The sequence below is a fragment of the Adiantum capillus-veneris genome, chromosome 3 (assembly GCF_014529385.1).
Source record: "Adiantum capillus-veneris isolate H3 chromosome 3, ASM1452938v2, whole genome shotgun sequence".
NCBI lineage: Eukaryota > Viridiplantae > Streptophyta > Polypodiopsida > Polypodiales > Pteridaceae > Adiantum > Adiantum capillus-veneris.
The window spans coordinates 29,990,761-30,008,106 of NC_140933.1; the positions used below are offsets into that span (position 1 = coordinate 29,990,761).

Below are 17,346 nucleotides of genomic sequence, written 5' to 3' on the forward strand. Positions count from 1 at the left end.
GTTTTGGACACCAGCAGACCTGCGTTTTTCAGCCATAGAAAACCAGCGTTTTCCATCAGCAAGCTAGTGTTTTTGGAAGGACAGCACTTCAGCGTTGAAGGACAACAGAGATAGTGTTTTGCAGCAGCAATCTCAGCGTTTTGCAGCAGTGAGTCAACGTCTTCGGCAAGGCACTAAGCACACAGATTAGCCCTGACTGGCAATCCACAACATTCAGTTTTCAGCCATAGTCTCGTCATCGTCGGCACCACTGTCGACCTCGACATAGCATCACATAGATTTGCATTGGCATCTTGTACCAGATTGTGCAATCAATAGTAGACCACTCTCGCCATCGAGAGTGGGGCCCTTGGAGGAGGGTTTGACAGCTTCCTGGAGTCGTATTCTCTTCTCTCTCTATCTCTCAGTCTCAAGCACCTTCATTCACAGTGTTCACCGACTTTGTTTGTGCCCATTGCACTCTCCCACTAAAGGAACGGAAGGCTCTCCCTTCCGTAAGTAAAAGGAACCTTGAGCACAGTTCAGAGCACTCATCTTGAGCAAAGTTCAACATTCACTTCCGCTCCCTAGCACTAGCATTTCTGGCAGAAGAGGGAGGAGTGCATAGGCAAGCCACTTGCAGCAGGCATCCTTCTGACTCTCTCAAGCAAGACTCTACAAGGACTTGGCGTTTTGCAGCACCAAAGACTAGCGTTTTTTTAGCAGCATCTCCAGCGTTTTTGAAGACCATCATACCAGCGACTTCAGCCCTTGGACAACGCTAATTCAGCCCCATGACCGGCGTTTTTGAACAGCCATAGATCAGCGTTTTGGACACCAGCAGCCAGCGTTTCCTAGACAACAAACCTGCGTTTTTCAGCCATAGAAAACCAGCGTTTTCCATCAGCAAGCCAGCCGTTTGGAAGGACAGCACTTCAGCGTCGAAGGACAGCAGAGATAGCGTTTTGCAACTGTGAGTCAGCGTCTTTGGCAAGGCACTAAGCACACAGATAAGCCCCGACTGGCTGCGAAAAAAACCAATCCACAGCATTCAGTTTTCAGCCATAGTCTCGTCATCGTCGGCACCATTGTCGACCTCGACATAGCATCACATAGATTTGCATCGGCATCTTGTACCAGATTGTGCAATCAATAGTAGACCACTCTCGCCATCGAGAGTGGGGCCCTTGGAGGAGGGTTTGACAGCTTCCTGGTGTCGTATTCTCTTCTCTCTCTATCTCTCAGTCTCAAGCACCTTCATTCACAGTGTTATTCACTTTGTTTGTGTCCATTGCACTCTCTCACTAAAGGAACGGAAGGCTCTCCCTTTCGTAAGTAAAAGGAACCTTGAGCACAGTTTGGAGCACTCATCTCGAGCAAAGTTCAACATTCACTTCCGCCGCCCATTACAATTTTGGCCTTTTGAAGACGTTAATATAACATTTCATTTCATTTCATTCTCTCTCTCTCTCTCTCTCTCTCTCTCTCTCTCTCTCTCTCTCTCTCTCTCTCTCTCTCTCTCTCTCTCTCTCTCTCTCTCTCTCTCTCTCTCAGCGCCAGAGAGAGACAGATATGCTAGATTGGCCCTTGAGTCTTCCAGACAGTTAGCTCTACAGGGGGACACTTCATGCTGGTATGCACAGATGACTTCATGGTTTCAGACGCATGGCTTCACCATGGACAGGTTGCCCCCTTTCCAGTATTCTCTTCAGGCACCCTCGCTGTCTCTTACACGGGTGGAGATCACTAGACTCATTCGTCAGGACCTGATCCAGCTCGACACCAGGAGGACATGGATAGAGCCGCCTCAGGAGTTGAGCACGAAGATGGCTTTCTATAGAGAGCATCTTCTCCACCTCACAGGAGATGGGTTTGTGATTCGACCCAGCTACATGGACACACATATGTCTCATGGTTTGCGTTGTGCCATTGGTCAGATACGCACATCCTCACATCAGCTCGAGATTGAGACCGGTAGATTCAGAGGGATACCAGCAGACAGCAGGATATGCCGATTATGCCAGAGAGAGCCAGAGACAGAGTTGCACTACATATGTCATTGCACAGTGTTCTATGAGATACGGGGGCGTTTCCACTGCTTATTCAGAGAGGGTTTTGGTCCTCTATCTAGGGTCATGAGTTATGAGGATCAGAGATGTCTTGGACTATATCTACTTGAGTTACACAGGTATAGAGACACTTTACTGGGGAGAGCTAGAGAGAGGCAGTCCCAGAGACACATTACAGATTTCTTTTCACTAGATATGGGACAGCCAGAGGAGCAGCCACCACTGCAGAGCTCGTCCCACACTCATTCGACCACTACTGGCACTCTCATCGACCGAGCATTGGAGCTACAGAGATACAGACGACCGCGACTGAGGAGAGGAGCTACACAGCATCGACGGAGACTACAACAGAAGATTCGAGCCATACTCTCTCGACATCCAGAGTGCAGATGAGGATGGATCCTCACCATTTCTTCCATCTTTGTTTCACACACTGTTACATCCAGTTTACCGGGTACCTATTGTATCAGCTGCTACACCCACGTAGTTTTAGATTGTAGTAGTAGTAGTAGTATTTTGTTCCACTTCTAGTTCTTTTGTACCCAGACATGGTATTAGATTCACTATTTTGTAACTGATTGGTCTCATAGGTCATTTTGGCCTTTTGAAGACGTTAATATAACATTTCATTTCATTTCATTTCATTTCTCTCTCTCTCTCTCTCTCTCTCTCTCTCTCTCTCTCTCTCTCTCTCTCTCTCTCTCTCTCTCTCTCTCTCTCTCTCTCTCTCTCTCTCTCTCTCTCTCTCTCTCAGCGCCCGCCATCCCCCCTGCCTGCTCGCTCGCCATCCCCCCCCCTTCCTGCTCGCGCAACGCCCCCCACGTAAGGTGCTGCGGAGCGGAATGAATGTTGTATTTTCTCAAGATTAGTGATCTTTATTGCTCAAGGTTCCTTTTAGTTCTTAGGGAAAGAGAGAGCTTTCCGTCTTATGGAGAGTGCTATGATCACGAACAAAGTGAGTGGATATTGTGCGTGCAAGTGAATGAGACTGAGAGAAGGAGAGAGAAGAGATACGACACCGAGAGGTTGTAAAACCCTCCTCCGAAGGCCCCACTCTCGTCGGCGAGAGTGGTCTACTTTGATTGCACAAAGGTGTACAATGCGAATGCAATGGACAGATGCAAGTTGGACTATGCCGATCGACGGTGATGACGACGGCCAAGGCTGAAATCTGTGATCTTCTAGGGCTGAATTCGGGGTCGTCTTTGTGGCTGAAAATGACTGTCTTGGCTGCGTTTCTATGGCTGAAAATGGGGGATCATCCGCAACCGACTTGGGGGAATCTGCTACTGAGTCATGGCTGAAAACCTACGTTTTCTTCAAGGCTGAAAGCTGCTATCAAAACACTGATATGGCTGGTCCAAAAACGCTGAACTGTAGCCCCCTTCTTGCTGAGAATCATTAACGCTGGGCTATTCCTGTTCTTGCCAAAAACGCTGGGCTGTGGAGATACAAAAACGCTAATGGGCTGCTTGTGAAAAACGCTAGCAAAGCAGAGGTTTTAGGCTGGCGTTTTTGTGATGACAAAACGCTGGCTGGGGCAGATGCTTGGTGCGCAAAACGCTAATGAGAGGGCTGATCTGCAGGGGGGATAGCGTCACAAGGTGGAAGCTTCAAGGCGATGGATCTGCTGCTAGAGAAGGAAACGCCAAGGGAATGGTGAGGGTCTACTGCTGGGGGGAGGGGGTTGTGCTGCTGAGAAGTTGCCTGTTGAGCGGAAAGCTCCTGCTGCCTCTTTTGCCAGAAAGTGCTCACTTGGGTTTGCTTATATATTAACTTAGCAAAATTGCCCTACCTACTTTTGTTGGAAAGTCACTTAAAAATAATAAGTGAAAATAACCAAAAATAGGAAAATAGGCTAAATGCACTGGAAAATTCCCCTAACTGATGCTAATGGATTCTGATGGGAATTCCGATGATCATGCTGTGTGCAACCGGAGGATATGCATCTATGCTAAGTGACTGGGCATGCACGGTCTACGAATAGACTCACAAAAGTGCCAGATCACTACTAATCTAGACTTGACTGAACTGACTGAACCATGCTGTGGTGTAGCTTGTCCACGGACACATAGGGTTGGGATGTGTCACGTGACATCCCCTCCTTTTCAAAGAGTCGAGGGAGATCGGCAATAGCTTCCGAAATCCTGGAAGGGACTCTTCGCCGGCCCCCTCTGATGTGTGGGTCGTGCGGTACTTGAACTTCATAAAGGTCTGCAACGCTTGCTTCTTTGGGCCGCGCCGAAAGCGACTCAAAGTCGTTTCTCTGTTCTTGCGACAACTTCGTCGAGTATCCTGCTTCTTTCGTCTTCAAGAATCTCCATGGCTGAAAATTCCAGAAACCAGCTCCAACACAAAACCATTGGAACTAGTAAAGTAAAAGGATGTCTAGGCTCAGTTCAAGATCATGTAGGTCCCCCTGTCGCACTTAGCAAGTTGGTGGATACTAGGAAGTGAACTCAATAAACGCATAAAGTCAAGGTGGGACTACCAACAGAAAATATCCGACAATTGGGCCACATTGCACTTTTGGATGCGGTCCCAACGAGGATAGATGGTCAAATGACCAGTGCGGTCCCAATGAGGATAGATAGTCATTACCTCCGGTATGACTAGGGGAACATTTTAGTGCTCTGTTGCAAAGTCAACTGATGCACCAGTTGAGAGATTTTTAAGGAGGAAGCCCAATGCGGGGAAATTGCATGCATGAGTGCCAAGTGGCACTTTTTGGTCAATTTACCAAGTTTGGGAGAACAGAACCCGGAACTGACTTTTTGGAGCAGTTTTGGAGGCTAATAACTATGATTTTCAGCCATTTCTCTCCATTTTTGCGCTTCCCATGACTTTATCTAGGACCAAGGAGCTCATTTTCAGCATTGGAAGGCATCAGATGCGTGTTTACAGGGCTGTTTTGCTGCGTTTTCAGCGATACACAGGTTTTGGCAGCCATGGAAAACTTCCCCTTTTTGCATCTATTTGTTCATAGATGCATTACAGGTGAAGCGCAAAAGAGGGGGCGCTCGATTTATGTTGGGGGGATGCTTCATTGAGAACGTGTCACAAGTTAAGAGCTATGGAGTGCTTTCTTTCCCTCTCATGTACAGTGTGGTGCTAGGAGTGATGCCCTGCACGCTACACATTGCTCTCTCCCCCCCCTACATCAATTATGTGATGCCCCACAAGAGGGCTCCTCATTTGACTGATGTACAGTTGTGTGGGTTCATGCTTTTGTGCTGAGGCAAGAGCCTCCTTGAGCAAGAACAGGGGTAGCTGACTGCTACTCCAAAGCAGGCACCGGTGAGGGTCATAACCTCACCGTACAGGTACAAAATCAGCGTTGTGTATGCGCTGTAAATTGACTATTTTTCAGCCATATGGACGCCAGGACCATTGGGAATCGTGCCCCACTGGCAGAGGACAACTAGGGGACTGTTTGGGGTTGAAAACAAGGCAAAAACCAGTAAATACAGCGTGCTGAATTTACTGTTTTTGGGCAGGAATCAAAGGGTATACGCTAGTAGAAGCCAGTTCTAGCAGGGGAATTGATTTCGTGCAAGTTTTGGGGCTGTTATGCTGCCGAAATTTGGCCAAATCAGGTAGTATGTTGCGAGATACAGGTGAAAGATTCCCGAGACTCTTCTTTGTAATTTACCCTCCTAAAGAATAAAGAAATACCGAAAGGGGCACCAATTTTGGGGCCTATAGGTTGTCGGCGTCTGCTCGGGGCATTCTACCTTCCGAGCCGTGTGTGTATTCAAGTGTTAATTCCCGTAGCAGGTTTCCTTTGCACGTTCTCTCTGTGTGTGTCTAAAGTAAAGAATTTCGGGTGAAAGCCAACGCCTACCGCCCTACAGGCCGGTTTCAAGGCTAGACTTAACAAGAAAGCAATCGCTTATATCAAGATGGCGGTGTCTGATGATGTGCTCACAGACATTAAGCATCTTGACACTACTTATGCTATCCTAGAAGAAACTGACAGATACGTATGAGAACACAACTCCTGTGAATCAAGTGCATCTTATGCGAAAGCTTTGTAAACATGGGGTTGGATAAGTCCAAGCCTACATCTAAACACTTAAGTGCTTTCATAGGTGTCTTGAGTCAATTGCAAGACTTTGGTTTGCAACCTTTTGGTGATAAGCTCAATGAGGCTAAATTGCTGAAAAATGCTACACATGTAGACATTGACAAAAAGAAGGTCAAGTTTCAGCAAAATCAACCAGCCATAAGGCCACCTTTGGCTACAAGTTTCAGCAGAATCAGCCAGCCATAAGGCCACCTTTGGCTGAAAAGTCGACTCCTTTTGATGTTGAAAATGAGCAGCAACCTATTGTGCAATTGCCAGAAGACAATGAACAACAAATAGATGCACAAAATGGGATTATACCACATGACCAGCATGCTGAAAATGAATTACAGCAACGAGGTAATGCTGAAAATCAGCCGCCAGTTGATGGTGTGCACATTCCGGACAATGTAGACCCAATACCAGTTGATGCAGATCATGGCAAACCACATTGGGAGGCAACGAAAAGCATTTTCAGGTACTTGGAAAGGTACACAGGACACATGCATATGTTATGGAAAGGGTACATTGTCTGTGTAGGGATTTTGTGATTCGGACATGCTAGGTGATCTTGACAGTCGGAAATCTACAAGTGGTTATGTCTTTACATTGGCTGGTGGAGCTATTTCTTGGTGTTCAAGATTGCAAAAGATTGTTGCATTGCAGGCTGATTCAGTCACAGAGGCTTCAAAAGAAGCCATTTGGCTTGGTCATCTTGTGAGGACTTTGGTCTTCCAGCTCATGCTCCAAGGCTTGGTTGTGATAGTCAGAGTGCAGTATGCCTAGCTAAAAATGCCATGTTCCATGCTCGTACCAAACACATTGATGTGCGGTACCATTTTATACGCCAGGTGCGGGAAGATGGCCTTGTCACACTGAAGGTCAAAACACAAGATAATCCCGCAGATGTTCTCCCTGAGTGTCTTGCTAAGACACAACATCAGCATTGCTTGCACTGAGTGGGAGTTACATAAAGGTACGACATCGGGCCTTTAAGTGGGAGGTCTTGATACCACTTTGTAGGAGACACTTGTAGCTAGAGAAAGGTAGCGCTGTTGTTTGTTGCTGACAATGATCCAGAGAGAGAGAGAGTCCTTTCATTCTGCGGACGGATCACCAAAGCCTTAAGTACTTCATGACGTAGACCAAGCTCTCCGACAAACAAATGAGGTGGGCAAATTTCCTTTAGCAATTTCATTTTCATATTGCTCACATTGCTGGCAAGCATAATCAAGTAGCCGAAGCACTCTCAAGATGGCCAAGAGCAAGGAGCTCCTTGCTTACCCACTCTATGTGCTCCACATACCATACCTCAGGACATGCCAAAGTGGGTTTTGAAGAAAAAAAGAGAGAGAGAGAGAGAGAGAGAGAGAGAGAGAGAGAGAGAGAGAGAGAGAGAGAGAGAGAGAGAGAGAGAGAGAGAGAGAGTCGTACGCAGGTGTTAGCGTGTGCTATTTGGCACACTTACTAGTGCAGTGTTTTATTACTATGATGGTACACAATATAAGAGTCACATAGAGACCCTAGGGGTGGTTCACACCCAAAGAATAAAATAAAGTATACATTTATACAAGGGTGGCAAGAGGGCCTTTAGACCCAACATAGAGAGCATCTTCTAAACTCACAAGGGATGGGTTTGTGATTCGACCCAACTATATGGATCCACATCTATCTCATGGGTTACGGTATGCCATTGGTCGAATACAAACATCTTCACACTAGCTTGAGATTGAGACTAGTAGATTTAGAGGGATACAAGCAACTAACAGGATATGCCACCTATGCCAGAGACGGAGATGCATTATACATGTCAGTGCTCTCTCTCTATTACGAGATACGGGTCGCTTCCAGAGTCTATTTAGAGAAGGCTTCGGACCCTTCTCTAGAGTCATCAGCTATCAGAACCAGAGATGTCTTAGATTGTATCTATTTGAGTTAGACAGACACATAGATACTGAGGAGATTTGGAGAGAGAAAATCCCACAGACAGATTATTGATTTCTTCACACGAGACACCGCACAGCTAGAGAAGCAGCCACCACTACAAGCTCAGCTCATACTCACACCCGCGGTACTCTCATTGACCGAGCATTGGAGCTAGGGAGATCCAGATGCCCACGACTGAGGAGGAGCTTCACAGCATCGATGGAGACTACGACAAAGGATTGGAGCCATACTATCTCGACATCCAAAGTATAGATGAGGATAAATTTATCACCCATTGTATCTTTCTCATGTATTTGGGCACCCATTGTATCAATCATCACACATACCCCACACAATTCCAGCTAGTAGCACTTCTAGATTCAATTTAGTATCTCTTTTTTTATTTTGTACTCTGACATGGTATCAGATTCACCAGTTTGTGATAGATTGGTCTCATAGGTCATTTTGAACTTTTGCAGACGTTAATATATATCATTTCATTTCTCTCTTTTGAGATAGTTTCCTACGACGTTAAAATACTCTTCTTCTTCTTCTTCTTCTCTCTCTCTCTCTCTCTCTCTCTCTCTCTCTCTCTCTCTCTCTCTCTCTCCCCGCCACCCTGGCTGCTCGCGCAGCACCTCCCGCCAGCCATCGCCCACCTTGCACCATTCGTACCACTCGCCTCCTCAGCAACGCACCACTCGTCTCCAGCCCACCCCTCGCCTTCAGCCCACCCCTCGCCCCTGCACACCTCTCGCCTTTTGTGTCACGAGGACGTGGCAGTTATTAACCATGTCACAAAGATGTGGCAACTGCTAACCTTGGTTGTTGGTTTCTTTCCAATGGGGTTTATTTTATTTGTTTAGAGACCCTCTTTTTGAAGTAGCAAACGGTCGGACATTGTATGGCCAATGTGAACGGTAGTTTCACCCGCAGACGGGAAGTGGTCCGCACTGGATTCGTATGGTAAGAGGATGTCTAGGCTCAGAGCAAGATCATATAGGTCCCCCCGTCGCACTTAGCAAGTTGATGGATACTAGGAAGTGAACTCAATTAAGGCGTAAAGTCAAGGTGGGACTACCAACAAAAAGTATCCGACATTTGGGCCACATTGCACTTTTGGATGCGGTCCCAATGAGGATAGATGGTCAGAAGACCAGTGGGAGCCCAACGGAAGCATCTCCTAAAATTTAGGGAACTGCTATTTTGGGCCGTGAAATGTGTTCGCGTCATTACCTCCAGTATGACTAGGGGAACATTTTACAACTCTCCCGCGAAGTCAACTGGGCAACCGGTCAGGATATTTTTAAGCGGCGAACCCGAAACGGAAAAATGCTTGGATGCGCCAAGTGGCACATTTCTGTGCACTTTCTGCGTACAGTTATGTGGGTTCATGCGCGATTGCCAAGGCAAGAGCCTCTTGCACAAGTACTGGATTAGCTAGCGGCTAATCCCCCGCAGGTACATGTGAATTTGGAGAGGTTTCACGCCAGAAATCTCGTCCGATTCAAAGGGCAAGTAGCCCTACAGGTGCGGGAGCTCGAGGTCTTGCTACTGATGCGACCGGCACGCGAAACGGAGCCCAAAACAGGGAATTACAGCCTGCTGTGTATTTTTGCAGGTTTAGGGTTTCGGCCCTAAACGGACCCTAATACCCCCAGGAGGTTCGGGGACGCAAGGGGACTGCTGTACAGGTGAACTGGCGCATTTTCGGGGCAGAAAACGGAGAATTCAGCGTGCTGCAGATTCTCGCCAGGTTTTGCAAAGTGTCCGTATGCGTCGGGAAAGTCACCTATTGCGTGGGGATACTGACTGTGAAGCATCCTAGTATAGTTATGCTGCCAAAATCGGGCCAGAACAGGTGTTTCTTAGCCTAGATTGTGCGGGGCAGCTTGTGGGAGATCACAGGTTTTATTCCCTTTGATAAAGAATAAAGAAATACCGAAAGGGGCGCCAATTTTGGGGCCTACAGGTTGTCGGTGTCTGCTCGGAGCATTCAAGCTTCCGAGCCGTGTGTGTGATTAAGTGTTAATTCCTGTTATAGGTTACCTTTGCAAAGTACTCTGTGTGTGTCTAAAGTAAAGAATTTCGGGTGAAAGCCAACGCCTACCGCCCTACGGGCCGGTTTCATGGTTCCGTCGCCGGGATATCAATCACTTTTTCCTCAAAGAGTGAGCCTGGATTGTTTTGGGATAAAGACACAGAGTGCAGGAACACCGGGATTACACTATGGCCGACAAGGGGAAGGGAATTATTGAAGAGGGTTCCTCTTCAGAGGACAGGCAAGAGATTCCTATGGTTTTTGAGATTGGCAAGAGCTCACGGCCACGTCAGTCTATACCTCCTATCAACGTGAATGTCCCTCCAATAGTACAGGGCTTTATGACACGGCAACTTGAGGATGATGCGTTCAAGACTCAGTTAGTTGCCGCGGTGAATGTCTTTTCGCAGTTGGTGCAGAATCCGAGGTTTATGGAATTCTTGCAAGCGCCACGAGTGCAACAGCAAAATAGGCAACCTACACCGCGTACGGAGCTTGTTGATGCTCAAGCCCAGGTACTTCATGTGGCGCAGGAGGAAAGGGAACACTCGCATGTTGCGGAGTCGGGGGCTCCATAGCAGGTTCCTCCCGTGCTTGAACAGGTGGCTAGAACGCCTATTCCACAGGTTATGCCAGTTCAGCCCGCCACCTTTCAGAGCCAGCATGGTGTCTTGAATGGACAGGGAGCTGGATACCAAGCTATGCACTTAGTTTTTCCACCACCCACGGTACATCCTGGGTATTTCGGGGGTGGATCAATGTTCCAAAGTATGGCTGGTTATGCGCCTGGAAGTCAACCGTACATGCTAGGAACAGTGTTCGGGGGTATGCAAGGCATCATGCCAAACCCCATGTATGGCAGTATCGGCATGCAGCAAGGTTTCCACTGCAACCAGGGCCAGTTTGGGGTGCCATAGGGTCATTTTGGCATGGCTGGTTTTTCTGGACAGCAGCCAGATATCGCACCTCTGACGCAAAATGTGAATGGCCAACACGTGCCGATCATGCCTACTACAGTGCCCATGTTGCAGACCATTCCGTATGACAACTTGGGGGCACTAGAGAAGCCGAAGGCTTACAAAGAAGGTGGTGCAGCGGTAAAGTTCAGTGTCTTCAGTGGTTTCGAGGATACGACAAAGGCCCTCACTTTCCTCCAGAAATTTGATACAGCTTATGCGGGAGGGAATTTTACAGAGGCCTCGAAGGTCAAGAAAGCTGCCACTTTCTTAAAGAACAATGCGCTTACATGGTGGACTACATTGTTAATGCAAGGACAGGCACCCGCCACTTGGGTTTACTTCAAGCAAATGTTTGCATCTGCTTGGCTATCAAATGAATTTGAAGCGGATGTCCTGACAGATTGGCACCAACTTACTTTAGGTTCGTGCAATGACCTCCTACAGATTTGTGCCACTGACAGAGCAGATAGAGAAGTACTGTTGTGGACTGCCTAAAGGGCTTCGCGATTACTGTACAAAGAACAGAGTGACTACCCTTACTCAGCTTATGGAAGTTGCGAACACTGGTCTTGCCTTGTTGAAAGGACAGGACAGTGGATTTCCGAGCAGTGACAAAGCAGGGTAGCAAAAGAAAAATTCAGCGAAGAAGCCCTTTGTGAAAACGGCTCCTGATGCGTCACAGGGGTCAGAAAAGGCCAACAAAGACAAGGATTCAGCTGGGACTTCTGGAGCGCAGGCAAAGAAACAGAAAAGGAAGCCTTTTGTGCGCAAGTCGCTCGAGGAAAAGAAGGTCCTAATGGCTGAGAACAAATGCTTTATATGCGAGCAGCCTGGTCACTTTTCTATCAATTGTCCACAAAGGAATAGGCCAGCTGACTCAGAGGATAAAGAAGATCAGAAAGGCAAGAAGCCAAAACCCACGGCAGGTTTAGTGCCAGACATGGTGGGTGACAGGCCCAGCACAGATGCCAGTGAGTTATGCAGGGCATGGGGTAAAGTTAGGGATCAGATGGCACTCATCTTCTTTGATCCAGGTGCCAAAGCCAGCTTTATCTCACCAGAGTTAGCTATGAAGCTTGGCATCAGAGCTGAAGAGATGGGGTACATAGCAGAGGCAGGGTTGGCATGTCCTGGCCACTCAGAGTGTGTTACTCCCATCATTGGAAAACTGCGTCTACATATTCAGTCGTATGTGGACACTGAAGAGTTTTACATCATGCCGCTGGAAGGTTGTGACGCCTTGTTGGGGATCCAGTGGATGTTCCAAGTGCATGGAGTCTTGGATGCCTACAACAAAAAGATCACTGTACAGCATAGGGGCAAAACTCACATCTTGGATGTAAAGCTTAAAGGAGAGTCAGTCCCTATTGTATCTGCTTCTGCTATCACTTCTATATTAAAGAATCATCTTTTTGTGTACTTGATTTTTGCACGTGATGTCTCAGATAGTGATCAGTCAAATTTATCTGTGTTAGATAAAGGAAGGTCAGCATTTTTGCAAAAGTTTAGTGACTGTTTTTCTGATTCATTACCGTCGCAATTGCCGCCAGAGAGACCTGAGGACCATCGGATAGATTTGGTGCCAGGGTGTAGCCCACCAAATAGACCTCCCTACAGGGTTAGTGCGGCGCAGCAGAAAGAGATTATGGGCCAGGTTGAGGAGTTATTAGAGAAGGGGCTGATTCAGCCTAGTTCTTCACCCTTTTGCTCCCCAGTGCTCCTAGTGCAGAAGAAGGATGGCTCATGGCGCATGTGTATTGATTACCGTGCGTTGAATAAGAATACCATCAAGAATAGATTCCCTATTCCTAGAATTGATGATATTCTCGATCGTTTAGAGGGTGCTCCAATTTTCAGCAGGATAGACCGTAAGGGTGGGTACCATCAGATTCGTATAAGACCAGAGGATGTGCACAAGACTGCGTTTAGAACAACATTTGGTCTTTATGAGTTTCTAGTGATGCCATTTGGGCTAACAAATGCTCCTGCCACGTTCAACAGAATAATGGACCGGATTTTCCGCTCGCATCAACAATTTGTTGGAACGTTCTTCGATGACATGATAGTGTATTCGAAGAATGAAGAGGAGCATAGGCGTCACTTGACCATTGTGTTTGAAGAGCTGCGCAGTCACAGGTTACTTGTCAATCCTAAGAAAAGTGAATTCTTCCTCCAAGAGATCCACTTTTTGGGCCACATAGTCTCAAAGGATGGTGTTAGAATGGATCCCGCAAAGGTCGAAGCTATCAAGACATGGCCAGACTTGAAGACTGTGCACGATGTCAGAAGCTTCTTGGGATTGTGTTCCTACTATAGAAGGTTTATCAGAAATTTTGCAGAGATAGCATCGCCTCTTCACGCGTTGCAAAAGAAAGAGGTCACTTTCAGATGGACCCAAAAAGAGATTTCAGCTTTTAGTCTCTTAAAGGACGCCAACAGGGAATGATGGTATATGGACCATTATCTGCAGGTTCAGCAAGCAGGCCCATTTTATCCCTGTCAGGAAGAAGATAAAATATGATCAGATGGCACGCTTGTTCATGTACAATGTGTTTAAGTACCATGGTATGCCACAATTGATTATCAGTGATCGTGATCCTCGCATGACCGGTTTGTTCTGGAGAGGATTGTTTGAGAACATGGGCACTACGCTCAAATTCTCGTCTTCGTTTCATCCACAAACTGATGGACAGTCAAAAGAGGCTAATTCTACTGTCTTAGATTTGCTGAAATGCTATGTGTCAGATAATAAGGGCAAGTGGGAACAGTATTTGCCTATGCTTGAGTATGCGTACAATAATACGGTGCATTCGTCTACTGGCAAAGCACCTTTTGAGATTGTTGAAGGCGGCAAAAAGGTTCCTCCCATTTTGCATACAAAGGACAAGATCTTTGAGGCAGATCGATATGTTGAGAACATGGATGAGATGTATAAGAAGATTAAAGTTGCCTTGGAGAAGGCTCGGGCAAAGCAGAAAAAGGCTGCTGATCGTCACCGTCGTGAATTGCTACTATCACTTGGTGATTGGGTTCTGTTAAGGTTCGAAAAGGCAAGGTTAAAGAAGATGAAGGGCAAGGAACGCCTGTTTCCTAAGCTCAGCATGCGTTATTATGGGCCTTTTCAAGTGCTTGACAAGATCAACGATGTGGCTTACAGGCTGAAATTGCCTGATGCATGGAAGATTCATAATGCGTTTCACGTGAGTCTTCTAAGACCCTTCGTGGGTGATGTGCCAGAAGATATGCCTCATTGGGACCAGAAGTCGATGAGTGCCAGAAGTTTCAAGATATGCCAGAAGACACTTTTGGATGCGGTCCCAATGAGGATAGATGGTCAGAAGACCAGTGGGAGCCCAACGGAAGCATCTCCTAAAATTTAGGGAACTGCTATTTTGGGCCGTGAAATGTGTTCGCGTCATTACCTCCGGTATGACTAGGGGAACATTTTACAACTCTGCCGCGAAGTCAATTGGGCAACCGGTCAAGATATTTTTAAGCGGCGAACCCGAAACGGGAAAATGCTTGTAAATGCGCCAAGTGGCACATTTTTGTGCACTTTCCAATGCAAGGAAAAATGGGCGCTGAATTTTAAGCTAAGAGGAGCCTCATTCACTCTCTGTCACAGGTTAAGAGCTATTGTGTGCTTCCTTTCCCTCTTATGTACAGTGAGGTGCCAGGAGTGATGCCTTGCACGCTACGCATTGCCCTCTCTCTCCCCTACGAGCAGTATGTTATGCCCCGCTAGTGGGCTTTTCATTTGACCAATGTGCAGTTATGTGGGTTCATGTGCGATTGCCGAGGCAAGAGCCTCTTCCACAAGTACTGGATTAGCTAGCGGCTAATCCCCCGCAGGTACAGGTGTATTCGGAGAGGTTTCACGCCAGAAATCTCGTCCGATTCAAAGGGCAAGTAGCCCTACAGGTGCGGGAGCTCGAGGTCTTGCTACTGATGTGACCGGCACGCGAAACGGAGCCCAAAACAGGGAATTACAGCCTGCTGTGTATTTTTGCAGGTTTAGGGTTTCGGCCCTAAACGGACCCTAATACCCCCAGGAAGTTCGGGGAGGCAAGGGACCGTTGTACAGGTGAACTGGCGCATTTTCGGGGCAGAAAACAGAGAATTCAGCGTGCTGCAGATTCTCGCCAGGTTTTGCAAAGTGTCCGTATGCGTCGGGAAAGTCACCTATTGCGTGGGGATACTGACTGTGAAGCATCCTAGTATAGTTATGCTGCCAAAATCGGGCCAGAACAGGTGTTTCTTAGCCTAGATTGTGCGGGGCAGCTTGTGGTAGATCACAGGTTTTATTCCCTTTATAAAGAATAAAGAAATACAGAAAGGGGCGCCAATTTTGGGGCCTACAGGTTGTCGGTGTCTGCTCGGAGCATTCTAGCTTTCGAGCCGTGTGTGTGATTAAGTGTTAATTCCCGTTACAGGTTACCTTTGCAAAGTACTCTGTGTGTGTTTTAAGTAAAGAATTTCGGGTGAAAGCCAATGCCTACCGGCCGGTTTCATTTTGCTGCATGGTGCTGCAGCTCCACCATCACAGCAGCCCAAAGACGGGCAGCACAGGCCACCCCCATATCCATTAGCAGCTCAACATTCAAGGGGATGGGCTGTAAACACTAGGCTTCCCGTGTGCTCAGCCTCGCCTCCTCGAGCTCGACCATGGCACCTCTTGACAGGAAAGAAGTGGAGGACATGATAGCCAAAGCTATCACACAGGCAAAGAAAGATGCGGACAAGGCACTGAACGCCGAAGTAAGGAGGATGACGGAAAAGATAGAGCAGATGGAGGATAACATCAGAGGCCTCACAGAAGAAAAGGAGGCCTGGCAGAAAGCATTCGAAGAACTCCGTGACACCTCCAACACGGAGATACACCGTATACAAGAAAGCATCAACCACCTCCGGATCTCCAGGGAAGAGGGGGAAATCTCAAGCTTCGAAAATATAGAAGTAGAGATCAAAAATAAATGGGAAGAGATCCAGACAGAAATTGAGGCCAAACAATCGGGATGGGTGGAAGTAGTTAAAAAGAATATCAAGGAGGAGGTATGCGAGGAGGTTCACATGGGAGAGCACTTGAGGGTTCAGCTTACTCTCGAGGAGGAGCGATTGCGCCATATGAGGAAACACAATGTTAGGATCACTGGCCTTAAAGAGGGACCTTCAGCAGAGGAGGATGCACGAGAGCTTTGTAGCCAACTAGGCTACAAAGAGACTATGCCTTTTACAAAGGCATGGCGAGTTGGCCGTGACACCACTCGAGCTCGCCCGTTGATCATGCAGTTACGAGGAGATGAGGACCGCACCACCTTTTTTCGCAAAAGGGTGCTCTTACTTGGCCTCCAGGGCGGCCATATCTATATGGACGAGGACCTCACTAGGATGCAGATCGAGCACAGGAAATCATGCATGCCCAGGGTCCTTCAGGCACGGAAAGAAGGTAAAAAGGCCTTTTTTCGAGATGGTAGAATCTTCATCGACGGCCGCCCAATCTCATAGGGATTCGGGACCTATGAGACACATACACTAGCACAGGAGACACCACTCAGAGGGGCAGTCTGGAACTGCAATGGTTCTATATGGACACATCCAGAGCGCCTAGAGGAGATCATTAGTGAGCATGACTTTGTATGTTTTACGAAGACACATGAGAGCCCAGAGAGGGGACTACCTGTAGTCACAGGATTTCAGTGGGAGTCGACTTACAGGACCATCACCAGACAGAGTATAGCTCGGGGGTCAGGAGGGGTGGCCATACTATTCAGATAAAGCTTACACAACCGGATACAGGTGACGAGTAGAGACGAGGAGGCATGCTATATGTGGGTACGGCTAGAGCTCACCCACGAGAGAGGGCTATACATTGCCATATGCTACTTTTCACCACATGGATCACGATATGCTATCTAGGACCCCTACTCTCGACGATTGTCTCGCAGGACATTTCTCACTACACATCACTCGGGGAAGTCCTCCTCATGGGGGACTTCAACGGGAGGACACAGAGCCGACAGTGTGAGATCTATGATATGGAGCAGCCGGAGATCATGAGGGCACTTGATGCAGAGGACATGGGGGTGAGTAGAGTGTCTGCAGATGGGGGACAGGACAACATTGGATATGGCAGACACCTTCTTGAGCTTGGCAACAAGCACCATCTCGTTATTTATAACGGGATGGTGAGGTGGCCAGATTCTGGGGGATTCACTTGCTTCCCACACAGTGGCGGAGAGAGCACAGTGGACTATTTGTTGGGCTCTACCCAGACAACAGAGCTTATACACTCCTTCAGCGTTGCAC

At 47.5% G+C, this 17,346-nt stretch overlaps 2 protein-coding genes across 5 annotated transcripts in view; one reads left to right on the forward strand and one right to left on the reverse strand.

Moving 5' to 3' along the window:
- LOC147460676 (ABC1 family protein) overlaps positions 1-17,346 on the reverse strand; it is a 140,504-nt gene that overhangs the window by 27,784 nt on the left and 95,374 nt on the right. The gene's annotated exons all lie outside the window — the stretch shown is intronic.
- On the forward strand, positions 15,498-17,109 carry LOC147460678 (uncharacterized). Its single transcript, XM_086499227.1, has one exon. The coding sequence runs from the start codon at positions 15,706-15,708 to the stop codon at positions 16,543-16,545; it is 840 nt and encodes a 279-aa protein (XP_086355353.1). The 5' UTR covers positions 15,498-15,705; the 3' UTR covers positions 16,546-17,109.